The sequence below is a fragment of the Bipolaris oryzae genome, assembly GCF_000523455.1.
Source record: "Bipolaris oryzae ATCC 44560 unplaced genomic scaffold scaffold_20, whole genome shotgun sequence".
Classification (NCBI taxonomy): domain Eukaryota; kingdom Fungi; phylum Ascomycota; class Dothideomycetes; order Pleosporales; family Pleosporaceae; genus Bipolaris; species Bipolaris oryzae.
The window spans coordinates 180,833-207,214 of record NW_006911296.1 but is presented as its reverse complement, the minus strand read 5'-3'; the positions used below and the strand labels follow the sequence as shown (position 1 = coordinate 207,214).

Here is a 26,382-nt window from a genome sequence, read left to right as displayed (position 1 = left end):
CGTACTTTTTCTCTGCCTCTGTCTCTGAACGCGCTAGCGCGTTAGCGAGCAGGGGCCACCCACAGCCGGACAACCTCAATTTTCGCGCCCACGACGAACTTTCTCTCTCCAACAACACCCACAACCCAAACTAAGACCTTAAACATCCCTTTGCGTCACCGAACACAATGGGGGGCAAGAAAGAATCCAAGGCCGCTTACTTCGAGAAGCTCGATGTCCTCCTCAAGGAGTACAAGAGCATCTTCATCGTCACCGTCGACAATGTCTCGTCGCAGCAGATGCACGAGATCCGTCAGTCGCTCCGCGGTGAGGGTGTCGTCCTCATGGGCAAGAACACCATGGTCCGCCGTGCTCTGAAGGGTCTTATCGCCGACTACCCAGAGTACGAGCGCCTTCTTCCCCACGTCAAGGGTGCGTTTTCCCATGTACATACACCTCAATACTAGGCCATGGCGCTAACATTGGCATAGGCAACGTTGGTTTCGTCTTCACCAACGGCGACCTCAAGCAGATCCGTGACAAGATCCTCTCCAACCGTGTCGCTGCTCCCGCTCGTGCCGGTGCCGTCGCTCCCGGCGATGTGTACATTCCCGCCGGAAACACGTAAGAATATCTATGGCACACACACACCGTGAATGCTTAATTAACAACCCGACAGTGGTATGGAACCCGGAAAGACCTCTTTCTTCCAGGCTCTCGGTGTCCCCACCAAGATTGCCCGTGGTACCATTGAAATCACCACCGACTTGAAGCTCATCGAGGCCGGTAACAAGGTCGGAGCTTCCGAGGCTACTCTGCTCAACTTGTTGAACATCTCGCCCTTCACCTACGGTATGGGTATCTACCAGATCTACGACAACGGCCAGACCTTCGACGCCTCCGTCTTGGACATCAGCGAGGACCAGCTCCTTAAGACCTTCTCCACCGCCATCACCACCATTGCCACCATCTCCCTGGCTCTTAACTACCCCACCCTGCCTTCCGTCATGCACTCCGTTGTCAACTCTTACAAGAAGGTCCTCGCCGTCGCCGTTGAGACTGACTACGAGTGGGACGAGATCTCCGAGCTCAAGGATCGCATTGCCAACCCCGACAAGTACGCCTCCGCTGCCCCAGCTGGCGGTGCTGCTGCTTCTTCCAGCGCCCCTGCCGCCAAGGAGGAGGCCAAGGAGGAGGAGAAGGAGGAGTCCGAGGATGAGGACATGGGCTTCGGTCTTTTCGACTAAGCTTATAACGTTTGCGATGGCATTTCTTGAGAGATATCGGCACGGCTACGGCCTGCCGATCATGTCTTGATGATTTAGACAGTCAACGACAATACGATAAGATGAACTCAGCAACAGAAAAGAATGACCGTGATGCTCACAAAGCAACGGTGCCCAATTCAATGTCAGGTAAGCTCAACTCCCCGTTTATACACCCTGCTATGATTATTTTCTTTTTAACCCTGAGATCCTACGGTGAGGATCAAAAATACAACAACAACACTCTAATTTTTTAATGAGCAACCCGTTCCACTTTTCTGTTATCAGCTTATGTTGCCAATCTTAATGCTGACTCGGAAACAGATTTACAGTCGTACACTTGGCACTACATTTTGTCTATGTGATGACCACCCAATGCAGATCATGCGATGCTAACAAGGTTTCCTGCTCTTTCAAGATCTATGCGCAACCAAAAGCACTTCCAGAGCGCCTTACCCCCTAAGCTTCTGCAGACACTCTCGCTTTGTATATTCCCCGTGTAAACATCTGCATGTGACCAAGAATCGCCGTTGACGTCGACTGCTAGCCCTCGTGCGTGCTCTTTGAAAAGCCTTGTCGCGACAGCCTTTGCTATTCCTTTGCCTCTATAGGCCTCTCCTGTATGTAGCGTAACCAGAGACCCATCCAATCCAAGAAACGTCCATGCCACTGGCATGTCCGTCTCTTCTTCAAAGACACCCACGCTCTTCAGTGACATCAAAGTGCTACGTGTGCGAGGTATAGATGTTCTTGCTTGGACTGTTCCAATATCCTGTTCGCGTATCTCACCCCATCGCAACCTAGCAGGTAGCTCTCGAGTTTCTGGTAGATCGGAATGCTTGAACAAAAACTTGTTGAGCTCAGCATCTGGACCTGGCAGCTCCGTACGTACAACGCCTGCTTCGTGCAGAATCTGAAGCACATCACGCTGGCATGCTCCTACGGTGATGGCTTTGGGGAGAAGCAGATGGCGCATATACGTCCCTGGCGCAGATTCATAAGCGCCTGAAGGTGGCGGGGTTGGATGTTCTCGTTCATGCTGCTTCGCAAGGTCCATCGCGGGAAGATTGTCGGGACGCATTAGAGGTGTAGGCAATGTAGACATGTAATCCACCAAAGCCAACACGGCTTTTTTGCACTCTCCGCAGTACTTCCCACCACCATCTCCGGTTGAAGAAGAAGTGGTTGAAGGTTGATGGTGAGGTAGCTCAAGGGTGCTAAAGATCCATAGCTCGGTTTCTGGTCGCATAGACCGGTCCAGGTAAGCTGCTGCCCAGCATTCCGGTACTGTTGCTTCTGGCGACGTTGATTCGGGGAACGTAGCGAGTATGTGCGCGTGGGCTGTCCGGTTGGGATGTTGCGTGCGATATACCAAGTTGATGCTGTAGGGCAAGGCGGATTTTAGAGCCCGTTGGAGACCAGGCGAGGTGGCGGAGTGGGCGTGGACTTGCATGCTTAGCAATGCAGTTCTTTTACAGAGGTCGTTTTTCAAAATCATCGCTAGATTCGCCGTAGCACTTATTAGGAGTTCTTACTAATATTACCTACCTTTATTAGGCTAATATGTTTATCTTCAGAGTAACCTTTTTTTCTTAGACTCTAGCCTTAAAAGAGGCAATAAGAATCGTAAACAATCTTAGAAAGCAGGTATATATAAAGAATAGTACATTGAGTTTATTAAGGTACTCTTTTAGTATTAAGAGAATATTAAAATATAAAGGAAAATGAGAGACAAATAATACATTTGTACTACGGTCACACTTGTCGGCACAAACTTCTAACTAAGCGCTGCCAACCTAGCGATAAAATCTAAAAGCGATCTCTGTACCTACGTATTATTTATTTATACTCAGGGTGTTGAGGCGTGCCATAATGTTCGGGTGGGCATGATCCGAATCCGGGCACACTGCGCATGGGCACATTATCCAATACTTAGTCGACTCGCTTATGAACCGCGTTATCCCTGTATTCCGATTACTTCTAGTCCTAGTACTACTTCCTTGTCCTAACATTAGTGACTTGAGTTGTTCGCTGCGAAGTCCTTGTTGTTATATTTCCTGGGTGGGATCACTCATGTTATAACTAGTCTTGGCGGTATGCTCATCACATGATCATCCCCCCACGGTGATCATTACCTTCTGTACCTTGCTAGAGAGAGAATATTTCTTGTTACTTATGGAAAATACTAGGTAGAGACTATGAATCCTTAGAGACCTTCAGATTGACGCCATTTTTCGATGCGGTCGTAGAAGTCCTGGCTGCCAAGTCCCCATGGCGCAGCTCTTGCAAGCTTTTGTTGAATCGTTGGATCTGTGATACTCTTCGCATAGTTGTTGTAATTTCCTGGGGTGCATGGTGAAAGGGCAGCAAACCAGGCCGCCATACTGGCACTCTCGTTCGCCCATTCTTCTTCTGCGTCACGCGATGGCTCAATTGCGAACGCATCAGTTTTCGTTGCTTTGCGCGCTGATTGTATATAGTATGCCACGTTTCTTGCGTGGTTGTCCAAAACGTAAGATACGTTGCCTATCGTTATTCAGCATCCTATGACAATGCAAAAGTGGTTGGACTTACAAGCATTGCCAGTCTGGCTCAATCCACCGAAGAAAAAATTGGGAAAATCGTGTGTGCAACATCCATGTAAAGTTACCGGTCCCTTTTCATCCCATTTGTCGTTTATATTAAGCCCATTTCGCCCGAACACTTCGATATTGCAGCTCCGTGATGGCGTGCCTACACCCTCTGCAGGCGTGGATCGAAAACCAGTGCTGAGTATAAGCAGATCAACCTCATGCTCAATACCATTGACAATGAGTCCATGCTCTGTGATACTCTCCACGCCAAATCCCGATGTCTCAATCAGCTCGACATTTGGCCGATTAAAGGATTCCAGGTACTCGTCGTGAAAGGTTGGTCGTTTGCAATAGGTTGGATACCACGATTTAAGTTTCTCTGCCGTTGTCTTATCACGAACGACGTTATCGACACGTTCTCTTAATCTTTGTGCTCTTGGAAAGTCAATAGCATTAAGCTCAGCAATATGGGTTTCGACTCCTTCCGGTGAGATTTTCCCTTTGCAAGCCGATCCTATCACCGCGCTAAAGCTTGGCATTTGGCACCAACCATCGCGGACCAGATCCACTTGAAGCGGCTCCCCTCTTAGAAAGTGGTTGAAGTTGTGTATTCTTTCTCTCTGCCACCCCTTCTGTGCTGTAATTTGTTTCCATTCGTCTGGGTCAGTCTTCCGCTGGCCACGAACATCGCACGATGTCGGCGTGCGCTGGAACACTAGGAGATGCTTGGACCACTTCGCAAGTTCTGGCACGACTTGAATAGCTGTAGGCCCAGTCCCAATAATTCCAACTCTTTTGTCTCTTAGTTTCTCCATTTTCTGCTCTGTAGGTGTACCGCCTGTGAAGTCATACCTCCATCTGGCCGAGTGAAATAATGGAATTTTTGTGGTCCTCAAGCCTTCAATATTTGGCACATGCGGCACGTTCAAGACACCGCCCGTAGTGATGACGAATCGAGACTTTAGCGTCAACGATCGACCTGATTGTGTAGGGCCTCTGTTCTCATAAATATGAGCTGTCCAATAGTGTGCTTCATCGTTCCATCTCATCTCAGTCACACGAGATCTGAACAATGCTTTGTCCTGTAGATCGAAGTGACTCGCTAGCCGGTTGGCATATTGCAGTAGCTCTGGACCATATGCATACTTATGCTGTGGCATGTACCCTGTCTCCTCTAGGAGTGGCATGTACATGTAACTTTCTACATCGCACATAAGTCCAGGATATCTGTTCCAGTACCAAGTCCCTCCAAAGCCACCTGCGTTATCTACGATCCGAATGTTTTCAGCCGAGATGCCAGCCTGAATCAGTCGTGCAGCAAATAGAAGACCGCCGTATCCAGCTCCCAAGATAAGTACATCGTAAAAACCACCGTCGCGAACAGGAGAATTAGAATTATTGAGTGCATCATGATCAACCCAGATGTCCTTGTTCAGATCAGACAGGTTTTCCACCGTATCCATGTCAAGGAATTATGCCCCGGCATCAGGTCTGATCCTTTTTTCGCGTTCAATTTTGTAACGATTTTCAATGGTGGGATCAGGTGTGCCTTGGGATTGCATTGGTTCACCCATCGTAAGAATATAGGGTTGAAATCGAGTATTGGTTGTTCTGAAAATTGTGAAGATGCACTTCTAGGAACCAAGAATAGTGTCATTTATATACTTCGAGGAATTGATCAACAATGCTTCGCCTCGGCTCGGATGCAATTAGATTCCGTTTGTTGTCTTGGACCTACTTAATTAATAACTAATTATTTAGTGACATATAGGACATATGTTCACTAAATACATTGTGACTAGAACGGACCCGCCCCCCTCCACAAACTAGCTAGACAAAAGTCATCAGACTTAGGCTCGAATAACTGTAGATCGGCAAACATAGTGCTGCATACATACCAATAGACGAAACGAAACACTACCTGCATGCTATCTAGGTGATATTGGCACCGGAACGGAAACAAAACTTCCCGTGATCGGCAGGGGCGAGACTGTTCCCCCGCGTAGCTTAAATTCATGTGCTTTTATAGCCCAACAAAAAACAATTAGCGTCATTTTACTATTTGCACAATGGCACCTGTTAACAACACACTGTGTCCTTTATTTCTTGCCAACAGCTTTTTGAACTCTACATTGCCATCTGTGCCAGAGTTCGATATATTGCCGTCCTGTGCAGGTTTGCCGCAAGGGTGTGCATGCGGGGTTTCTGACGATTCCAAGGCGAAAGACATATATGGCACTTTGAATTTACTTACTGAAGATGTTATACTCAGTGCAAAACAGGAGATCACCGAAGGAGTCTCCATCTCTTTAAGGTCAGTAGGCTCTACGCGTTTGCAGACACAATTTAACACTTGTTTCGCTAGAATTTAGACGGATTCAAGAGCTCGAATACAAACCGAAAACATCTGAACAATACGTTCGTAAGTTTGAAAGATGATGGCCTTGGTTCATTTGGCTGGGATAAGGAAATCAGCTTCAATACTCAGATTAGCAGTCACTGGGACAGCTTTTGTCATTATCCACACCAGGGAACTGGTATCGCATACAATAGCGCCTCATGTACACGGGAGCAGCTTGAGGGTACCACAACGAATTCTACCAAACCTCCAACTCTCGACCAATGGCAATTGAGAGGGGGGGTTGTCGGCCGTGGAGTTTTGCTTGACTACGCCAAATATGTGGAGTCCGAAGGTATTCAAGTATCCCCATTCACATACCACAGTATCACAGCACAGATACTTGAAGAAGTTGCAGACTTCCAAGGTACAGAACTTCGTGCTGGAGATATACTTGTCGTAAGGACCGGATACGTCGGCGCGCTCCCCAAACTGAACGAAACGGAGCAACGTAATGCCACGAGGAGCGCGGGAAGTATAGGACTAGAGCCCAGTTGCGATATGGCTCGTTGGATCTGGAATCATCAGTTTGCTGCAGTTGCTGGTGATAGCCCAGCTGTCGAGGCGTTTAATGCAAATCTTTCTTCTGGTACCTCAGAATTTCCAGGCTTGCGTAAGTATAACCCCAACAAATATTTCTCCTTTCACTAGCGGTATCTGTCAATAAGCACTGCATCACTGGTTCTTAACCATGTTCTGAATGCCCATTGGAGAGTACTGGGAACTCGACAAGCTGTCGGCACATTGCCACAAATCTGGGAAATATTCCTTCTTCCTGACCTCAATTCCTTTCAATGTTCCAAACATGATTGCCGGTCCTCCAAATGCATTGGCTATACTGTAAATAACATATTTCAAATGGATACTTGTAGTCAGACTAAGCAGAGAGCTCCAACTTTGTTTTCGGGCATTTTTCTTATCCGCCCAAGAGCACACAGATGCCAAGAATTCCATTGTCGATCTCACCTGTTTGGATATGACGCACAGGCTTTTGGCCTTGCAACGAAAGATTCATTGATTTACAGATAGCTGACACGAACTCCCATTAAGATCTACCGGCATTCTGTGTCACAACAACTAGCTTGTCTCTAAGCCTATAACGGAAGTTCTCCTTGCAATATAAGCGGCCCTATAATGCGGCCGTTTTCAACCATTGAGCACGTATGTAGAGTAATCTAGTCTAAATATCATTTAGATAGTAGTATAATACCAGGGTGGAGCGCGGATGTCCTTTGACCCGAGTTCCGGCTCTTGAACATTACTCAGACCGCTGTCTTATATCCCTTTATACTACGTATGCATCTTGGCACGCCCAAGACCCCAAGAGTAAATCCGTGCAAAGCGCGTATACGATGATACTCCCCTCAGTACTGGAGTATTGTTATTCGCTCGGAAACTTGGTCTGGAGCTTTCAATCCGTTGCCGAAGCACTACTTGAGCACGCGCCTGGTTACCTGTGGCACTTACATCTCTTTAGAACTATAGATTATATCCAGGGAAAGGTGCGTTGCACGTACAATTGAACGTCTGTCCATACATAACTTGGAAATTCCGGTGCAATGCTTACTCGGTATACAGGAGGAGAATCTATACAATAGAGACGATACTGGCATCCGGATTGGTATCTCGAAGAGGCAGGCTATCTATACGCAACATGGCGAGCCCTGGGGTATATCGGTATTGATTGTATACTCTTGTAATGTGAAGCCATCTACTGAAATTCTAGTGTATCTATTGCTAAGAAAGCTTGTAATCAACTTGACTGTCTTTTTATCTACTCTTCGCTTCCGTGAGTTGTGGAGCAGTCGTGGGTGCGAGACGTTATCGAAGGCGCCTGAGATATTGAGCAGTAAAATACTCGCTACAGGTGGCTAATTCGTCGAGCAAAAACAGCATCTATAGCTTTGCTAGCTGTGTTGAGCAGCGCGATCGGCTAGTATGCTTTAGGTACGGTGTAGTTGTCTTTACCTAGTAGTGTAAACTAGCTAAGAACGGGACCATCCGCTTACCGGCGGGAACTAGAAGTAGTTAGATGAGTGGCTAGCGAATCGCCGCTGACGTATGTTTTTGTATGTCATCGTATTTCCAATTTGTATCATGTGATCGGAGCTGCCTATTTTTGTCCTATGTATAAGTCTTTGTTTTTTTAGTACACTGTAAGATTGATAGCAGGGAGGATTCAAAACGCGAGTGAAACGCGTGTATTCTATATTCTAATGTCTATGTGTAAAGGAGCGTCGAATCTATTGTAAAAGCAAACTCTCCAAGCCGCATCCCCAAATTACATCCTAATAGTGCCACCAGAGAATTGAAGAAAACCAGAAAAACAATTCAAAACAGTCGTAAAGAAGCTCATCCATCACCTTCCATACCCCTAACCTCCATGTACTTGTCTACTCTCTCTTGGTGTGCCTTAAGCCCTAGATTCCGCCCACAATCTAAGACCTGGTGCAAGAGAACTGGAATCCGTTGAGCCAAGTGCGAACAGGCTTAGTGATATCGTCATCCAGTTGGACAAAGTTCTTTGAGCGGCCATCGAGCTCAATGATCCAGCTGGGGATGTTGAGGTTGGCAAGCTTGCACTTGGTGGTGTCCTCGAACTTGACGAGCTGAGCCGAAGTGCCAAGGATGTCGCCATTGCCAGTGTCGAGGGCGCTACCGGCGAAGCGGGAGGGGATGGTGACAGGGGTTCCATCGGCGGGGATGGTGGTGTCGGCGTTGGCGCCGGTTAGGTCGTCGAAGATGCGGAGGGTGACTTGGGGGATGGGCTGGGGGATGGAAGCTGCGGAGGCAGTCATGGCCATGATGGCAGTAGCGGCGATGGTGGTGGTGAACTGCATTTTGATGGTTTGGGGTGTTGGTTTGGTGGTTTGAAAGTTGGCGAGTATGGTAGAAGGAGATTGTAGAAGTTTTGGTTGGAAGATGGTGTTGCTGTTGTTGTGATTGTTGTTGTTGTGATGATGGACTTCTAGGTCGAGAAGACGGCATGATTTATACCATGGTCAATTGATCCTTTCATCGAGTGCATCTCATCACCGAGCCGTGGTTGTAACACTGCCTGGCTGAAACTATTCGCAGACATGCTCGGTGAGTAGTAGTGCCGCAGCCACCGCCCTTGCTCAGCATCATCTCAGAAGTCATCGCCAAAATACTCACGATGTTGCATTCAGCCTAGTGCCAGCCATCATGAGATGTTCCTCCAGCAAAGTATTTTCTACTCTCGGTCAAGTCTGTGGCTCAGTCTTGCTACAGCTTGTGGGGCGTTACATTGGAGCTTACAAACAATCTGCTCGTGGCTTGCGTCGGTCACAAAATTGCTGTGCCTGACATATGGACCGGGATTTTTCCAGCAAGAGAATGCGGTTAGGTTCGCCGCAGGGCGTGATCAGATGGCGGTGATGGGAGGGAGAGCTGACGGTTTGCTGACGGTCTTGGCTTGTGCTGGCACGGCACAGCCCTGGTCGCGCTCCACCGTCAGCAAAGGTTAAAATACTAGGGCGCCCTAGAGGCTGAGTTCGCAATGGTGTGGCAATAATTTTAGAATCTGGGGTACCGCCCGTTATGCACACCATTCTTGTGCGCATGTTGTAGTGCGGTGTGTCTTACGCAAAATACTACATGCGCTCGTGATATTGACACATACTGACCGCCAACTCTCAGCTTCCAGTAAGATTGCAGATGAATGGTAAACATTAGTCTACCTGATCCTTTGAAGGAGGCGGTGATTCCAGCAGCTATGCTCAGCGCACGACTACGCTTTCAGCACCATCCTCATGGGTCGATAATCCAGTAAACACACCTGAAAATGACAGGATGCCGAGTTTTTCTCAGGCCTCTATAACGCACTCTGTCATCTGAGACATTTTATTCGACCATGGTATGCCTACTTGACGTATGGTAAGGGTCGCCCACTTTCTGTACATTTCATTGGAAAGTCATATCCCAACAAGGGCAATGTTGGTCTTGGAAGAAGCCGGATATGTTTATTACCTTCTCGTTCAATTAACGCTTCATGACGAACCGCTCTGCGAAATATATTGATAGGTGATACCAAACTAGGCGTACACACTGTGTTCTTGTTCAGACGCAATCATCTACAATTCTCTACCTCACTCCATCTGACTCCAGATAAACAATTCCGTATCCAATTTTTTCTCTTCCACTGTCACTATCTAGTACTATCCATCTAATCTACACATCTCCTTGCCAATCAATCTACCAAACATCCTCACAACACTTCCCCTCCCCACTCTACACCACAGCCTCCCTAACCACCCCATCAGCAAACCACCTCCCCTCAAACACCTCCTGCAACACTCTCAACTTGGAGAAGAAAACATCATTATCTACATACGCGCCTTTAAGCCAGCGCTCCCCCTTTGACGCATCAAACGCCCTTCGCGCATGCAGCACCCTCCTATTATCGAAAATGACGCACTCGCCCTCATTCAATCGGTACTCGTACAAGTTATCTGGAGAAGAGAGCAACTTCTCGTAGGCATGGGCGGCAGCAACGTATGAGCGGAGAGAAGGCGTAGCGCTACTACCATGAGGCATTTGGACGGGGGCTTGAAAAGGTGGAGACCAGTTTATGCGGCGGATAGTGCTGCTGGTGATTTCTGTGCCTTTAGGGCAGGGGAACGTCTCGATTACTGGGCGGGTGAAGTGGTAGTGGTTTGGCAGCTGGTGGCAGTGGTATGTAACGGGAAAGTTGCACAGTGTGTTGAAGTGGTCCACTGATTGCTCGCGGAGTTGATGGGCAGCGGCAAAGGCGTCAGAGAAGAAGGATTCACCGCCTGGAGTGCGGGCGCGCAGTGAGTGGAGGAGTTGAAGGTGCGGCGGGTTGGCCGTGTACAAGAGATCCATGTGGAGACCGAGGTAGTCGGGAGTGTAGGCAATGTTTTCGGCTTTGGGCTTGGAGCGAACATCCCATGTGCGGCCGTAGAAAGTGTCCTTGAGAGTTCCCACGCGGGAAGCAAGAGAGACGACGGATTCTTCTGAATCAGGCACGTTGCTGATGAAAAGGAGACCGTATCTATGGAGGTGGGTGAGTGCTTCGAAGAGAGTCTCATCTCGAGACATGTAAGCATCGTAGTCAAGCCATTTGTTAGCCTTTGTTATCTCCTTGCCATCCCAGAATACTCGGTCATCGTATCGTACGCCGCTGCTTGTCTGGGCCTCTGTGTTGAATGCCTGGCGGAGCCAATTAATGGAGTGCCGGGTGCGATGCTCCGGGCCAAACCCCTTGACGTCGCTGTCCCATTGCACTTCAATTGAGTCTCCTTTTTTATCGTCGACAACGGACCTGGCGCTACCTTTTATATCTACTGGAATGTCTGAGGTCTGGAAAAGCCTATTGTTGCTATACTGGTCCACGCAGCGCACACAAGTACAACTATCGCGCAGGAATGCAGCGTCAAAAACCCTGGCCTGTCCGTCGATATTCACCGAGATGCTTTCTGCTGGAGCACCTGCTGATAGATCTTGGACTGGGTTCCCCTGCTCTTCAGCCCATTCCACCTGGCGTAGCTGTGGTTGCTGTTGCCGTGGTCTGGTTGGCCTGAAGGGGCCATGGGTAGCGGGGCTCCGATTAGCATGCTCGGCGGGATTCGGTGATCGCCAGCACGAATGGAAGCGGAGGCTCCGTCCTTGGACTGCAGCGCGTGTCTTGCAGGCGTTTGTTACTTGTAGTCTCAGATGACGTGAAGGAAGCTTGGAGATGATGTTGGAAGTCATGGTCGGTCGATCGGTCGGTCGCAGCTGGTGAGTACCAATAGCAACAAAACGAGGCGGGGTCTGCTTCTTTTCTGTCGCGCGAGCTTGGAGGGAATGTGGGAATCAAACGCGCCATTGACCGAGGTCATCACACACCCTCTGCCCGGCAGCCTCAGCATCCATTCCTCCTGCATACCGAGGATCTGTTGAGGACATACAATCGCGCCCCAATCCCCAGCACGTGTGTCGACTGACGCACTGGGCGCATGTCTGAGGGTGTAGCGCAGTTGAAGCATGAGGTACCATTCAACGGCCTCGACCGTTTGGAGACGCAAAGGACGCGGGGCTAATATATCTCGCAGGGCTCCCAGCGGCAAGTGGTGATTGCAGGTGCAGTTGCAGGTTTAGTCTCACGGTATTCTTCATCCTTTGGCCTCATCATCATCAACATGGCTGACATGTGAGCAGCTTTGTGATCGCGCCCCTCGACGTCATCAAGATCCGCCTGCAGCTTCAAATCCACTCCCTGTCCGACCCCTTCAGCGTCCGCCATGTCCAGGGCCCTGTGTACAAGGGAACGCTGGGCACCCTCAAGCAGATTCTGCGCGAAGAGGGCCTCACTGGCCTGTGGAAGGGCAACATACCTGCCGAGCTCATGTACTTGACCTACGGCAGCGTCCAGTTCTCGGCCTATACATACGTCTCGCACATACTCGAGGCGCTTCCTCCACCCTACACCCTGCCCGGTTCGGTGAACAACTTCATCAGTGGCGCTTCGGCTGGTGCTGCCGCGACGACGCTCACATATCCGCTCGATCTACTCCGCACGCGTTTTGCTGCTCAGGGAACCGAGCGCGTATACACGTCCCTCGTCGCTTCCCTAAGGCACATTGCGCAGCATGAAGGACCCACTGGCTTCTTCCGCGGTCTTGGGGCCGGTGTCAGCCAGATTGTCCCGTACATGGGCCTCTTCTTTGCCAGCTACGAGAGTTTGAAGCCAATTACCGCCGCCTCTCCAATCCACCTGCCGCTTGGGAGTTCAGATGCTGTAGCAGGTGTCATGGCAAGTATCCTTTCCAAGACCGCTGTCTACCCGCTCGATACGACGCGCAAGCGACTGCAAGTCCAAGGCCCGACCCGAGAGCGCTACGTCCACCGGAACATACCTACCTATACCGGTGTGGTTAGCACCTTGGCCCATATCTGGAAACACGAAGGAAGGCGGGGTATGTATCGCGGCCTGACTGTCAGTCTGCTCAAAGCGGCGCCAGCCAGCGCCGTCACTATGTGGACGTACGAAAGAGTAATGGGCGCTATGTTGGCTTTCGACAAGGAACACAAGGATTAAAGTGTATATATAATATTTTGTAGTATGGCTCGTCTCTGCTTTCCAAGATACCAAATTCGCAAACGTTGCAAGATTTAGTCATTGCCGTGTTCTTCTGATAGCGCTTCATATCTTTCCATCAGTCGCTGATCTCGTGAGGCGAGTTCAAAGATTTATAACTTCCCTCAGTCGTAGCCTCTTGTCGGGCGCCAAGGAATTGATCACACAGCAACCGCATCCTCTAAGCAGATCTTTGCCTCTGCATACTAGGGCCGAGACTACAGCAGGAGTGCGCAGTCTTGTGTGCTGTGCTGGAGCAGTCTGACTGTCTGCTTCGACTTCCCTTACGGTTCGGGATCTGTGTTCAATGAGAGAGATCATCTGCTATGGTAGATACCAGCGATGACAAAGTATCCACAGAAACCAACGGAGACCAGATTTAATCCTTTCTTCCAGGATCAAAGATATATAGCAACCCAGAAGTCAAACCCCTTCCACAATCCCCTTCTTTACACAGCAGCTTCCTTCTTCTTCCTCGAATACAACACAGCCTTGTGCCGTCGCTCCTCAAACCCTGCACTCTCCCCCTTATGCCCTTCCATCCAGCAATTCTGGCAGTATAGATCGTTATCGCAGCCTAGACACTTGAGTGTCGCGTCATCTTGGCATATGATGCACCACGTGTCGATTTCCTCGTCAATCTTCTTTTGCAGGTTAGTTGAGGCGGGAGGTTTCTTGGTGGGAGCGAAGGATGGTGCGGAGGGGAGGCCAAGAGCGTCTGTTTGGGATGAGGGGGAGGGTGCGGCGAGGGCGGCTAGGCGGGCGGTGAAGTCGTCCTCTATGGCTTGTGTGTTGTCGGGTTTGGGTAGGTCTTGGGGTGCAGAAGGGAGACTCAGGTCGGTATCTGTGGTTTCGTTGCGAAGTTTCTGGTCTTCCGACTCTGACTTGTCGTCTTCTGATGCTGGGGAGGGAGGGTCGTATTTTTTGCTAATCTCAAGCTCAGCCATGACTCTTGCGATGATGTCGTCAGCCTCGTCGTCTTCAGTTTTCTTTTTGCCTTCTTCGTCCACTTCTTCGTCACTGTCTTGCTTTGCACCGACTTCTCCACTACCGACGTTGACTTCTATGCTCTCCCAATCCTTCAGCCCCTCTGTTTTACCCTGATTGCCTTGCTCTTGCGTACGACTATTCACCACTTCTGGTAATATCTTGCGCATATCTTTCAGTAGCTTCCCTACATCTTGCTGCTCCTCCTTGGACACATCCCATTCCTTTCTGTCTCCGATGGTGCCATTCAATTCACCCAACAGCTCTTCCAGGCTCTTCTCGTCTTCATCATTAAACTCAATATTCGAGCCACCTATACCCTGAGATATCCCCTCTAGATAATTCGATGCACCCGGTGCCACAGTAGGCGCGCGAATATTACTTGTGGACGCTGTTCGTGATGGCTGTGGAGAGCCCGCCGGCGACGCGGAGCCTAGACGCGCAAATCGTACCGCAAGATCATCGGTAGGTTTAGGAGATTCTGCGGGCGCTATCGACGCGTTGTAGTTGGTGTCTAAGCTGACGGAGGACTTCTTGAGTGCATTAAGGCGAGCGAGGAGATCATCGTCGGTAGAATTGAGATCGGGCATTATCAATCAAACACGAAGGTGGTATTTGGACTGAAAGGTCAAACAGAGACAGTGGTTGTTCCAAGAAAGTTGAGCTATGACGGCGTGCTGCATGGAAGCTTTGAGTTTCGGGAATGTGTGGAGTTGCCGCGACCATCTTGGTTGGACATGGCGGGGGAGGGGCACGCTATGCTTTAGAGCGCGGGCAGTCCCAGATGGATACAATTCCTCAAAGTTAGATTCATTAGTTTCCAGAATGATTAATCATTACTAAAGGCCTCTTGAGCATTTGTAAAAACAATCGTGTTAGCTCGGTACTCCCACAATCGCATCATATCTTCACATGTCGATGTCAGCCGGTCCGACTGTCGTCATACCCGCCGCTCCTAGCATCTGAACCTACCCTACAATTGCGTGCTTTTTCCACCATATATATCACCACCTCGACTTCTCCATTGTCCTACAAACCTCCCTTCTCCCATCCAGCCCGAAAAAACAGACATAGCAAATCGCACCCGCAACAATGGCTCTCGCACCCAAATTCGCAGGCCAAAAGCTCGCCTCTTCCTCCATCCAGCCCAAAGCCGTCCACACCCTCGAGCTCTGTTTGTCTTCCCCTTCCCTCTCTCCCCCTCCTCCTTCCCATAGTCCTAACAATCAAACTCAACAGACCTCGACTACGTCTGCCCCTTCTCCGCCAAGATGTACAAAACCCTCTTCACCCCTCCCCTGCGCAATACGCTCCTTTCCACCTACGCCACAAGCCTCGTCACCATCTTCCGGCAGCAAATCCAACCCTGGCACCCCTCCTCGACCCTCGTCCACGAAGCCGCATACGCCGTCCAACGCGTCGACGCCAGCAAATTCTACGACTTCTCAGAGAAGCTGTTTGAGCAGCAAAAGGACTTCTTCGACGTGAGTCTCGTGAATGAGACGAGGAATCAGACGTATAAGCGGTTGGCCAAGATAGCAGCGAGTGTGGGGGTAGATGAGGGCAAAGTGTATGGGTTGCTGGAGATTAGCGATAAGCCTGGTGAGGATGGGAGTTTGAATTCGGGGAATGGGGTGACGGATGATGTCAAGGTGCAGGTTAAGGCGAATCGACTGACGGGGGTGCATGTGACGCCAACGGTCGTGTTTGATGGAGTTGTGCGGAATGAGATTAGTAGTAGTTGGACGGTGGAGCAGTGGGAGGAGTGGTTGGCGAAGAATGTTAGTAAATGACTAGTCAATGAGGAAGGCAAGAAGAACAGAAGGTTCGAAAGCAGGATATAATATAAAAGTTGGAAGCTAAGAAAAAAGAAGACTCTCACGTATACACATACAAAAATGGATATAGGTAGATGAGCTGGGTTATCATCCTGAACACCAATCAAACACCAGCTCCAAAAGAACGCAAAAGGGAAGTGCTATGCTGTGCACGTAGGCCATGTGTTGTACGCCAGTCCGCTTTCCCCCATGTGTGCGATGCGAAGATCATTAAGCAAAATCAATCGCGTCACAGTCAGACCATCCAAGCCCGCAACGCCGAGGACACAACAGTTCCACCAAATCTCCAACGAGACACCAACCCGTGGAAGTTAGTACGCGAACCCGTCTGCGCCCTCCATGTCCACATCCTCGCCTTCAGCCACCTTCCTAGGCTCTTCCATGTCCTTCTTGAACGCCGTCTTCTTGGCATCCACCTCATCGCGACTCAGATCCTTCATCCAACTATTGTTCCTCACAAGAATCTCCTGGACCCTCTCTCTCCGATCGTCGTTGAGTCTCCTGTACTCCTCGCTGGGCTTTGGAACCGCCTCGCTGACACCTGCGCGCACGGCATCTGGTTGGAGGAAATACTGAACACCACCCGTACCAAATGGCTCGCTGTTGATAAATGTCATGATGTAGGCAGAAGGACTGATGGAAACAGTAATCTTGTCGTCATGCTGGACCTGATCAAACCGGTCTTCTTCGGAGAGAAGTTCGGCCTTTGCCAAACGCTTCTTAAGGTAAGGATAGTTGACGCGCGAGAGATCGACCTCCTCGGTAGGCTCGACAGCCATGTACGAGGCGACGTATGCCCGCCAGCGCTTGATCCGGTCCAGCGTGTTGAATTCAAAGGTAGGGTCATCCTTCTTGAACAGTCGGACATAAGCTTCCATCTTGGCGGGGTCCTGTTCCAAGATTAGTGTATTGTTGTCGACAACGGAACAGCCATTACTTACATAAGTAATGCGGTAGGTATCAGCATCTTTGGCGAACTTCTCAACAGCCTTTCGGTAGGCAATCTCGCTCTTGTGCGTGGTGGTATCGTTGACACGGTCCTTCCTAAAGAGGTTGTAGATATCAAGGCTCTTGTCCTTACTATCCTGGCTTACAATTGCAACAGCAAATCGAACCAACGAGCTGAGCAGCCTATCAAATGAGTACAGCTGCCAGCCAATCTGCAAGTAGTATCGACGTAATGTCTCCTCGATAAAGTTCATCTCCACGTCTCCGGTAATCTGGTCCTGGAACATGTCGAGAAGTTGCTGGTAGTAGTTTGCCGTAGGCGAAGTGTCCTTGAAAAAGTCTTCGGGTTGCTTGTCCAGCATCTTAAGTTTCTGTGCTGGCTTGGGCTCCTTGGCACGCATGATGAGCCTTTGCACTTCATCCTCGCTCTCCTTGAGCTTCAAAAGCCTCTCGTAAAGCATGACAAACATCCGGAAGAAGCAGTAGATTGAGGCATTGGCGTACATGTTGTACTCAACGCGGCGGTAAGGTTCTTCGTGCTCAAATTCCTTGTCACCAAAGGCAGTCGGAGTAGCGGCGTATTCCACCCAATGACTAGCTGGTCGGTCTGCACGCGGTATCGAGTTGGAACTATCGACAGCAGCATCCTCTTCCATAGAGTTGTCTGGTGTGCTGTCCCGGCTCGCTGAGGCGACGCTGTCCTCTTTGTCTTTCCGTGGCTTGCTGCGGGGATCAAGGACATCGCGGCGAAGGTCACCCTTCTTTGTCTTCAGCGAGCGCTGAGAGACGTCTTCATCTGGGGAGGGAGTGTCTTCGCCGGAATCATTGGGCGTATCACGCCCTGAAGTGTGTACCCGTTGCTCAAACTTGGCCGAATCGATGCCAAAGAAGAGGGGAACAAACTCCCTGACAAAAGGCACAACCTTTGCAAATTCAGCGCCTGGGTTGTTGTCGGCAAAAGTGAGCATCAAACGAGCCACGTCGAACAGCACTTCTTCATCCTTGAAAGAGAAGGCAAACTGATAGTCTGGCTGTGAAATTTCTTGAATCTGCTGGAGACGCTTTTGTTCCTCGTAGCGAACTTGGATCTCGTTTGTAAGCGACTTGGGTTGGAATTGTCGCTTGTCAACCTGCTTGACTGTGATGCTTTGGTGGTCAAGTGACTTCCAGAAGATCTTTTGAGTCTGATCGCGCCAGACCTTTTCCCATTCTCGTTGAGCGGCCTTCCAGTCTTCCAGCTTCGTCTTTAACCGGTGGAGAAGCACTGGGACTACGCTCCAAGGCATCTGGAAGAGCTCTTTGATAACGTCTTTGCCTCGGTCGCGACCATAGATCTTCATAATGACACGCTTGTAGATTGTCTCGCTCTGTCCGCCCAGTCCGGGAGGCAAAGTAAACCCAATCCTATCTTCGGGCTTCATTGTGAGCAACTGATTGGCGATAGGCTCGAGCTGCTGGATTGTGCGGCTACAAGCTTCAATGTTGAAGTCATAGTCATGGCGCTCTTCTTCAATCCTGTGAAGACCCTCTTCGAATGTGTTCTTGCGATGGGCGACGAATCCGGAATCTTCAGAAGCCCACGTTGGATGAGAGGCCCATTCGTCATTCAAGACAGACCGGCAAAGCTCGTCACGCCCGCTGCATACGCGCTCCCTTTCACGCCTAGGAAGAAGACGATAGCTAGGACCTAAGCTTCGGCAGTTGGATAATGAGACACGGGAATTGACTGTCTTGGGTCGCGAATTTTGCTGTTCTTCATCTTCACCCATGAACTTCTTGAACCATGCAAAAAGCTCTTGGTTGCCGCCAATGAAGGATTGCGCACGGTACAGGAGGAGTTGCTTGTCAATCAAATCCTGTGAGTAGAGATTGCAGAGCTTCAAGAACTCGTTCATGATGTTCTTGTTTCCGATAAACTTCTTGACGCGGTCAAAGAACGCAAGCTCATCTTGGCTAGGAGACGTCGTTGTTGTTGGCGGCATCGGCTCAGGGAGCGCAGGCGTCAAGGTAGGCGAGACTGGTGGACCATCTGGAATTGTCTGCTTTGTAGTATGTCCGGTCTTTGCACGCTTAAGTTGGTTAGCAGGCAAACTCTCGTCAGAAAATGAAAAACGTTTAGGGACTGCAGCAATCCTGGAACTGGATCTGCGTGGCCTGTTCCGCACATCGGAAAGAGATGGGGAAGGCCATTGCAACGTCAACGCGTCCGAACGACCGCTAGGCAAATGAAACCTGTCGCGGCCGCCACCATGCTTAACGACAACGCTTGACGTGGCAGCGCGCGTAATCATGAGTGGGAGTCAAAGTGGGCGCGACGTTTGAGAAAGGAAACGACAAGGAATTGACTGGAGGACGTTGGGGCTGTGCACGTGCATCTTGGAAAAAAGGAACCACCCAATGCCATGATCCCAGTCTTACCGATAAAAGTGCGAAAAGGGATTTACGTACCTTGTTAATATTTACCTGGCTGTAGCCACCGCGGACATTCGAGGTTGGAGGCTCTTGAGACATGGGCGCAGGCATGGGTGCAGCCACTGGTCCCTGTCGCTCACGCTTCCGCTTGTTGTCACGGTTCGCTGTGGGTGTGGGTGCGAAGTTGCCCATGGGAGGCAATCGCGAGGTATCCGCACGACCAGGTGTCTGTTGGTTCGCTGCGACTCCGTATCCTGATTCCCCTCTTACATTGCTGAGCATAACCGCATCTTCAGCAGCGTTCTTGGCAGCCTGTTGTTGTGCTCTATGGTGAGCGGCAGATTCTGGCAGAAACTGTTTGAAGTCTTCGAGAAGATCTGGCGCGCCACCGAACAGATGAGTGACTTGGGCGTACACGTCCTGGATAGGTTTCGATTCTCGTTGGTAGGTCTGGAGTATCTCCAAGAAATTCTTGTAGATATCAGGATGAGCCGCAAATCGATTCTGTGACATAGTTAGCGTCCGTGCCCGTGGATCCGCTTTGAAATGAGTGTTTATTTACCTTGATCTTGTTGACGTAGCTGATAGCATGATTGAACTCTACTGGTCCTCGCTTTTCAGCTGCAGCCCCACCCATTTGGGGAAGTTGAGCAGAGCCATTCATTGCTTGTCCTTGAGGGGTAGAAGCATCAACACTAGGCGACATGAGTGAACGACCAGTAGCAGCAGAAACAGCATTTTGCAGCTGCGAGACACCCCTTTGCTCTTGCTGGTGAGCTAGTGCGGCGGCCGAGCCAGCAGGGTCAGGATGGGGTCGCGAGGTAACTTCTGGTGAATGCTGTGGGTGACCCTGTTGTCCTTGCTGCGACCCATACAGAGGCTGTCCCAAAGTGCGGTTGTTTGGAGAAAACATTGTTTCTTGTCCGTCAGGTCCTTGGGGCCTTTGCTGCTGAGGCCAAGGCCGTCCTTGTGCAGTTTCGTAGTAAGTGCCTTCATGCTGTGGAGCGTTGTTGCCATTAGCGGCACCGCTTCGGGGCGGCGAAAGTGGCCTTGGAGCGGGCATAGTGGAAACCATAGTACCCATTGGCGTCGTAACTCGAATAGCATTTGGGTCTCCATTGGTGCCACACTCAATTTTGTAGCCGGGTGGGAGGAATGTGTTGAATCCTTGAATCAAGGCTGGATTGCCCGCAAACAGAGTTGATACCCTCTCGATAACGCCTGGAGTGTCAATCGCACCGCTCTTAAAGTCTTTCATAATATCGAGGAATCGATTGTAGACGTCTGGGTGATCGGCAAACTGCACCTTGACTTGGTCGAGATAGCTCAATGCGTCATTGAGAATCGGCTGCTGTCCCTGACCCATGGCCATGGATCCTGGAGGACCGGCAAAGGGCATCAGCATCTGAGCTTGAGTCGGCGCTTGCACCGCGTGCTGCATACGAGGCGTCGTCTGCTCGTGCTGCGCAGGCGCGTTGCCGTACATGGGGTTAGGTGCGTTTTGGTTGCCGCCCATTGGAGGGGCGAGTGAATTTGGCCCATTCATCTGCCCAGACTGCCCAAGCAAACCATTCGGACCGTGTATCGTTCGCGCGGAAGGGGCAACTGCAACAGGTTGATGGATCTGCATTGGCGTGGAGTGGTTTTGTAGCGCTGCGTGCTCGCGCTGCTGGCGCTCATGGAGCTCCCGATCCCGCTGCTCTGCCTCGCGCTTCACAATTTCTTCTTGCTGGTGCATAGGATGCGCCTCCATTTCCCTCTCCCTTGTTTCGCGCTCGCGCATTTCTCGTTCCCTGTCCGCATTCACTTGCTCCGAAGTCGGCAGATGCTGCTGCTGTTGCGATTGGGGCTGCGCTTGCGATTGCTGTTGCTGTTGTAGTGTTTGCGATATTCCTGGCAACGAGTATTGGGACCCCTGGGGACCTTGGTGACCTTGCGCTGCCGCGTCAGAAGAAGGTGGTCGCTGAGCGGACATGTGGGGCGACGAGTGCTGAGGTTGCGCACTCAATCCTGGAAGTGTAGGAAGGTTCTGATTGTGGGCTGTCGCGGCGCTTGAGGAGTAGTATCCACCACCTGTGATGAAATTAGTAGTTTGAAGAGAGGCGCGTTCTTTGCATGCGCTACCTACCGGATGGTGGAGGAAGTACCGGCCCTGGACCTTGCGCCGGTGACGCATGAGGTGGGGCCTGTGAATTCGCGTTGTTTGGCCTGTTGTCGATCTCAAAGTCAGCTTGATTCCAGTCGAATGATAGTAAAAAGGCGATTTTGGCAGCTTCTTCGCTCGTGACTGCCATGGTGGGTGGGACAAGTAGAAATTACGCACCCATAAGGTCCAAGAGGGCGTGGAGCTGGCGCTTGCCCTTGCGCTTGCTCTGTTTGTTGCTGGGTCTGCGCCGACACACCTGCCTGTGCCGGCGGCCACCCGTCTCGATGCGCTGGATTCATGTCGGCTTTACCAGGCTCGCCGGCTTTAAGCAGATTCGCGTGGCCGAGGAGATGAACGCGTTGGGATGGCTTGAGCGGGTTAGAAACTGGTGGAGCTCATGGACGGCTCGCGATGTTATGCAGGAGGGTGTCGGGGTTTGTAGGGTCTGAGACTAGATCTTGGGCGATCGTTGTTGATTAGGAGGAGCAGGGCAGCCCGAGCTGGTGCTATCGCCGGAGCTGCTCGGCGAGTCCGCCAGGAGAATATGGGACGATGCCGCGGGGATATGCGACAGTATTAAACGACTCAAAAAGGCGCGATCAAGCAGGGACGAGAGTAGTCGCGATGATGGAATGGTGGTGGCATCTGGTTTCTCTGTCAGGGACCGGCGGGATAACTGGTCGGCCCGAAGGCGGTCAGTGGCAGAAAACCAGCGCGTCATTCAGCCGAGCAACGCAACACTGCACGGTTACTATGGCTTGGGAGCCACTGATGATGCATGGTTGCACCCAACATTATTATTTTCAACATACACTCCTCACTATGTTTCTCACAATACACACATGTAGATAACCCTTTATCGCTCAAATCATTGTGCTGTATGGAAATAAGATTTCGACATGTGATTAGTCTGCTTTAGATGCTACCAATATTTACTAGAGGTTACCAATATACTGGGGGACTTTCCATCGCCCTCCCCCTAGCGACCAGCCATACGAATATACTCTCATTCGCAATATGATATCTCCTCTTTCCGAAGAAATGCGAACAATACAAACCACTGTGTATAATGCCCTTGACCTCAACATTTTCAACAGACGGAGCGTCACAGCTCTTACGAAGCCGACACAGCGCAGCAACAACGCCTTCGCAGCTGCTGAGAATATTCAATATAAAAAAACTCGTGATACTCATTAAAATGTCATCTCCATCTAGAAGATCCATTGGAAGCTCTCCCTGACCTCGAAGCTAACCTTTGCCCTGTATAAATCGTCAGTGTTCTGTTCGTTCCAGTAAAGTGTATGCTAAGGCAAAAAAAAACGTACCTGATATCAGCGCTGCTTGCGCCAATCAACACGTCAAACACTCCCTCTTCCGCAATCCAAGCACCAGTCTGGCCCAGACTTGTGTCAAAGTAGCCTACTGAATACTTGTTCAATTTCAAGACCACGTCCTTGGTCTCACCTGGTTGCAGGAACACCTTGCCGAAAGCTTGCAGTTCCTTTTCTGGGCGAGGGAGCGTGGACTTGACATCCTTGACGTACCCTTGGACAATTTCAGGGGCGGCTACCAAGCCCGTGTTAGTAACAGGTACAGTGATGGTGATTTCGTCGCTTTCAGACAGAACATCGCTGCTGACGCTTGGTGTTCCGTATTCGAAGCTGGTATAGGTGAGGCCATGGCCGAAGGGGAAAAGCGGTGCGATCTTGGATCTCTCGTAGTGTCTGTAGCCCACGTAGATGCCCTCTCCGTAGATCGTCTTTAGATTCTCACCAGGCCAGTTGTGGTAGGCTGGGTTGTCTTCGATTCGGACTGGGAAAGTCGTTGGCAGCTTGCCGCTAGGACTGCTGTTTCCAAGCAGAACATCTGCAAGCGCGTTTCCGGCCTCTTGACCTTGGTACCATGCCTGCAAGATTGCGGGGGCCTTGTGCACCCATGGCATAGTGACTGGTGTTCCAGACTGGTTGACAATGACTGTTCGGGGGTTAGCTGCGAGAACAGCTTCGATCAGACGGTCTTGAGAGCCGTTCTTTGGAAGGTCCATTGTTTGGCGATCGTATCCTTCTGACTCCCACTCTGCATCCAGCCCAATTACCACAACAGCGACGTCGGCATCGCGTGCAACATCTGCAGCTTCTTGCAGACGATCGATCTTGTCCTCTTCTTGATAGCCGATTCGGCAACCGCCATAGTCGTGACGTCGGCCAATAACGGAGACTTTCGAGGCGGGTCGTACTTCGCTAGTGCTCTCGATAAGGATCTCGACTGGCTTGCCTTCCTCTAGGTAAATCGACTTGAGGACATCCTCAGACGCTGAGAACATAGCCTCGCCTTCCTCGGTCCAATCCCAGTTATCAATAAACAACTCGCCGTTGATAAACATACGACCTGGTCCTACTGAAGCGAAACTGAAGCTGTGGTTTCCACTCGACTTCGGTGTGAGTGTAGTCTTGACCTTGAACGAAAAGTCCGGAAGTAACTCCATAGGCGCCGAATCCCATAGCCAGAGATCTGTGCTAACCTTGTGCTGAACAACAATAGGTTCGCCCTTGAACCTATCCCCCTTATAGTACTCCAGTCGTACACCAGTCTCGCCATTCGATTTGCAGTATGGAGAGGCCAGTGGCAGCCACTTTGAGCTGTCGCAACCTTGCGCAAATGAGAGCACACCATCAAATCGGTTCTGGAGGCCTTGCCAGGGTGTGACGTTATAGTAAGGGTTCAAGCCGGCGCTTCCTCCACCACTGGCAATCGCACGCTTGGCATTTGGTCCGATCATTGCAATCTTCTTCGCATCCTTAATCGGCAGGACGTTGTTCTCGTTCTTCAGTAACGTCAAACCTTCAATACCAGCTTGGAGAATCAGGTTCCGGGTTTCGATGTTATCGATGGACCGCTCCGGTTCTTCAGGTGTCATATTGTTGAGTCCTTTGACCCGATCGACAAGGTAAAGTACCCTAGCAGCGGATTCCTCAATGTCCTTGGGGGTTAGCTCACCATTGTCAAGACATTCCTTCACTTGCTCGAATTTGCGCCATTTGGATGGGCCTGGCATTTCAATGTCGACGCCGGCTTTGATTGAGGGCGCAGTTGCATATGTGCCTGTCCAGTCAGATATGATGGCTCCGTTCCACTTCCACTCGCCTCGGAGGACTTCCTTGATAGAATGAATGTACTCATCCGCATGAACACCATTGACCATGTTGTAGGAACTCATGAGTGCCCATGGTGATGCGTCTCGGACAGCAATTTCAAAAGGCTTGAGGTAGATTTCACGCAGCGGCCGCTCTGCAATGATGGCATCGTACGCTTGTCGCTCAGTCTCCTGCTCGTTTCCGAGAAAGTGCTTGATAGTAGCGGCGACGCCCTTGCTCTGAAGGCCACGAACATAGGAGGCAGCAAGCTTTCCGGTCAAGAAAGGATCCTCAGAATACGACTCAAAGTTGCGGCCTCCGAGAGGAGATCGGTGCATGCACACAGTGGGTGCAAGCAGCACCTGTGCACCACGAGCCTTTGCTTCTTCACCAAGATGACGGCCAACCTCTTCAATCATGTCCAAGTTCCACGTGGACGCCATGGATATGCCGCATGGAAATAGAGCAGCCTAGCTTCGTCAGCTTGAACCGGGTAACGCCAAGCCGGAGTACGTACAGGTGTGCCGTTAGTGAAGAACTCTCCGCGAGCGCCATTGGGTCCATCCGAAGTCTTGATTGACGGAATGCCCTTTTCAGGAATAGCCACAGTGCGCCAAAAGTCGGCTCCTGCAAGCAAAGAAATCTAAACAAGGTCAGCCTGACTTCGCTATAGGTCTCTTTCCGCCTCTTTCATATGTCGAAGAATATCAGACGGCATCTTGAGCCGGCATAAGATGCACTATGGTTGCATTGCCGAGCTCCATATAAAAAAATGCCGTAGTCGTTTGCTGCAGGCTCACAAAGAGCCCAAGAGCCTCAAACCGATTTGTGTGTATGGAAAGATGAAACCTTCACACAAACACCAGCACAGTTCAGAATAGCCAATAAAAATGCACCAAGTGCTCGTTTCTGATTCTCCGGCGATTTTTCAAGACAACACTAGCACAACGTACCTGTTCCTCCAAGGTCAGCTTGGCAGCAAGGTTCTTCGCCTTGTCATCAGGCCTCTCCATTGAAAATAGCTTTTTGCCCGCCATTGGTTCGTCGTCGGCTGGGGAAACGTCCTCGGGCGTTGCGGCAGGAGTCAAGAGAGGAGTGTCGAGGGTCAGAGGTTGGATCTGGATGGCCGGGTGCTTTAAGTCGATTTGCTTGATATCGTCTGTAGGGCTAGCGTTGCCCAGGTTAATTGTAGCCATTGTAGATCTCCTCAAAGGCTGAATTAAATAATTCGATAACTTCGGGATATCTGGGGCGGTTTGCCGCGCTTCTCGCCACGTGCAACCAGTGCGAGTGAAGCGAGCGATCAAATAAAATCAAAAGACGACGAAAGCGAAGGAATGGGATATGGAGATAAGGCTAGAGGTATGCGGTAGACTTCGAAGATGGTCAACTGAGGGACGTGGTCATCTTTTAGTACCCGCCGCAGCATTGTTAGTTGATCGTCTGCTACTCCAACGCATGGGCCCAGAAAGAGGACGCTGGAATGCCGGTTCAATTGGAAACAAGCCTTGTACCTTGCTACGGCTTGCACGTCTCAGATGACCAGCAACACGATTGGTTGCCGGCGGCAATCAACCAACGTTGAACGTACTTGGGCCCG

The 26,382-nt window shown here is 50.5% G+C and overlaps 12 protein-coding genes across 12 annotated transcripts; 4 read left to right on the top strand and 8 right to left on the bottom strand.

Annotated features, from left to right (window-relative positions):
- Nucleotides 1–167: 167 nt before the first annotated feature.
- COCMIDRAFT_33843 (uncharacterized protein) lies at nt 168–1,226 on the top strand (the record flags this gene model as incomplete). The annotated part of the gene is made up of 3 exons (XM_007686538.1): nt 168–411; nt 471–603; nt 659–1,226. The coding sequence occupies 3 exons, from the start codon at nt 168–170 to the stop codon at nt 1,224–1,226; spliced, it is 945 nt and encodes a 314-aa protein (XP_007684728.1).
- A 400-nt stretch (nt 1,227–1,626) lies between these two features.
- COCMIDRAFT_2427 (uncharacterized protein) lies at nt 1,627–2,697 on the bottom strand (the record flags this gene model as incomplete). The annotated part of the gene is made up of 1 exon (XM_007686501.1): nt 1,627–2,697. The coding sequence occupies one exon, from the start codon at nt 2,695–2,697 to the stop codon at nt 1,627–1,629; it is 1,071 nt and encodes a 356-aa protein (XP_007684691.1).
- Nucleotides 2,698–3,450: 753 nt separating this feature from the next.
- COCMIDRAFT_23539 (uncharacterized protein) lies at nt 3,451–5,280 on the bottom strand (the record flags this gene model as incomplete). The annotated part of the gene is made up of 2 exons (XM_007686520.1): nt 3,451–3,770; nt 3,819–5,280. The coding sequence occupies 2 exons, from the start codon at nt 5,278–5,280 to the stop codon at nt 3,451–3,453; spliced, it is 1,782 nt and encodes a 593-aa protein (XP_007684710.1).
- A 606-nt stretch (nt 5,281–5,886) lies between these two features.
- On the top strand, nt 5,887–7,059 carry COCMIDRAFT_33840 (uncharacterized protein; the record flags this gene model as incomplete). Its single annotated transcript, XM_007686537.1, has 3 exons — nt 5,887–6,135; nt 6,183–6,804; nt 6,929–7,059. 3 exons carry the CDS (start codon nt 5,887–5,889, stop codon nt 7,057–7,059), a joined length of 1,002 nt encoding a protein of 333 aa, XP_007684727.1.
- Nucleotides 7,060–8,653: 1,594 nt separating this feature from the next.
- On the bottom strand, nt 8,654–9,019 carry COCMIDRAFT_86517 (uncharacterized protein; the record flags this gene model as incomplete). The annotated part of the gene is made up of 1 exon (XM_007686583.1): nt 8,654–9,019. One exon carries the CDS (start codon nt 9,017–9,019, stop codon nt 8,654–8,656), a length of 366 nt encoding a protein of 121 aa, XP_007684773.1.
- Nucleotides 9,020–9,490: 471 nt separating this feature from the next.
- On the bottom strand, nt 9,491–9,799 carry COCMIDRAFT_86377 (uncharacterized protein; the record flags this gene model as incomplete). Its single annotated transcript, XM_007686582.1, has 1 exon — nt 9,491–9,799. The coding sequence occupies one exon, from the start codon at nt 9,797–9,799 to the stop codon at nt 9,491–9,493; it is 309 nt and encodes a 102-aa protein (XP_007684772.1).
- A 667-nt stretch (nt 9,800–10,466) lies between these two features.
- On the bottom strand, nt 10,467–11,951 carry COCMIDRAFT_86558 (uncharacterized protein; the record flags this gene model as incomplete). Its single annotated transcript, XM_007686581.1, has 1 exon — nt 10,467–11,951. One exon carries the CDS (start codon nt 11,949–11,951, stop codon nt 10,467–10,469), a length of 1,485 nt encoding a protein of 494 aa, XP_007684771.1.
- A 245-nt stretch (nt 11,952–12,196) lies between these two features.
- COCMIDRAFT_2423 (uncharacterized protein) lies at nt 12,197–13,278 on the top strand (the record flags this gene model as incomplete). Its single annotated transcript, XM_007686500.1, has 3 exons — nt 12,197–12,229; nt 12,293–12,345; nt 12,399–13,278. 3 exons carry the CDS (start codon nt 12,197–12,199, stop codon nt 13,276–13,278), a joined length of 966 nt encoding a protein of 321 aa, XP_007684690.1.
- A 488-nt stretch (nt 13,279–13,766) lies between these two features.
- COCMIDRAFT_2422 (uncharacterized protein) lies at nt 13,767–14,894 on the bottom strand (the record flags this gene model as incomplete). Its single annotated transcript, XM_007686499.1, has 1 exon — nt 13,767–14,894. The coding sequence occupies one exon, from the start codon at nt 14,892–14,894 to the stop codon at nt 13,767–13,769; it is 1,128 nt and encodes a 375-aa protein (XP_007684689.1).
- Nucleotides 14,895–15,396: 502 nt separating this feature from the next.
- On the top strand, nt 15,397–16,097 carry COCMIDRAFT_86531 (uncharacterized protein; the record flags this gene model as incomplete). The annotated part of the gene is made up of 2 exons (XM_007686580.1): nt 15,397–15,478; nt 15,544–16,097. The coding sequence occupies 2 exons, from the start codon at nt 15,397–15,399 to the stop codon at nt 16,095–16,097; spliced, it is 636 nt and encodes a 211-aa protein (XP_007684770.1).
- A 356-nt stretch (nt 16,098–16,453) lies between these two features.
- COCMIDRAFT_23532 (uncharacterized protein) lies at nt 16,454–21,796 on the bottom strand (the record flags this gene model as incomplete). The annotated part of the gene is made up of 5 exons (XM_007686519.1): nt 16,454–17,032; nt 17,084–19,159; nt 19,539–20,006; nt 20,065–21,575; nt 21,631–21,796. 5 exons carry the CDS (start codon nt 21,794–21,796, stop codon nt 16,454–16,456), a joined length of 4,800 nt encoding a protein of 1,599 aa, XP_007684709.1.
- Nucleotides 21,797–22,859: 1,063 nt separating this feature from the next.
- Nucleotides 22,860–25,978, bottom strand: COCMIDRAFT_86502 (glycoside hydrolase family 3 protein; the record flags this gene model as incomplete). Its single annotated transcript, XM_007686579.1, has 4 exons — nt 22,860–22,908; nt 22,974–25,252; nt 25,300–25,425; nt 25,736–25,978. The coding sequence occupies 4 exons, from the start codon at nt 25,976–25,978 to the stop codon at nt 22,860–22,862; spliced, it is 2,697 nt and encodes an 898-aa protein (XP_007684769.1).
- Nucleotides 25,979–26,382: the final 404 nt, after the last annotated feature.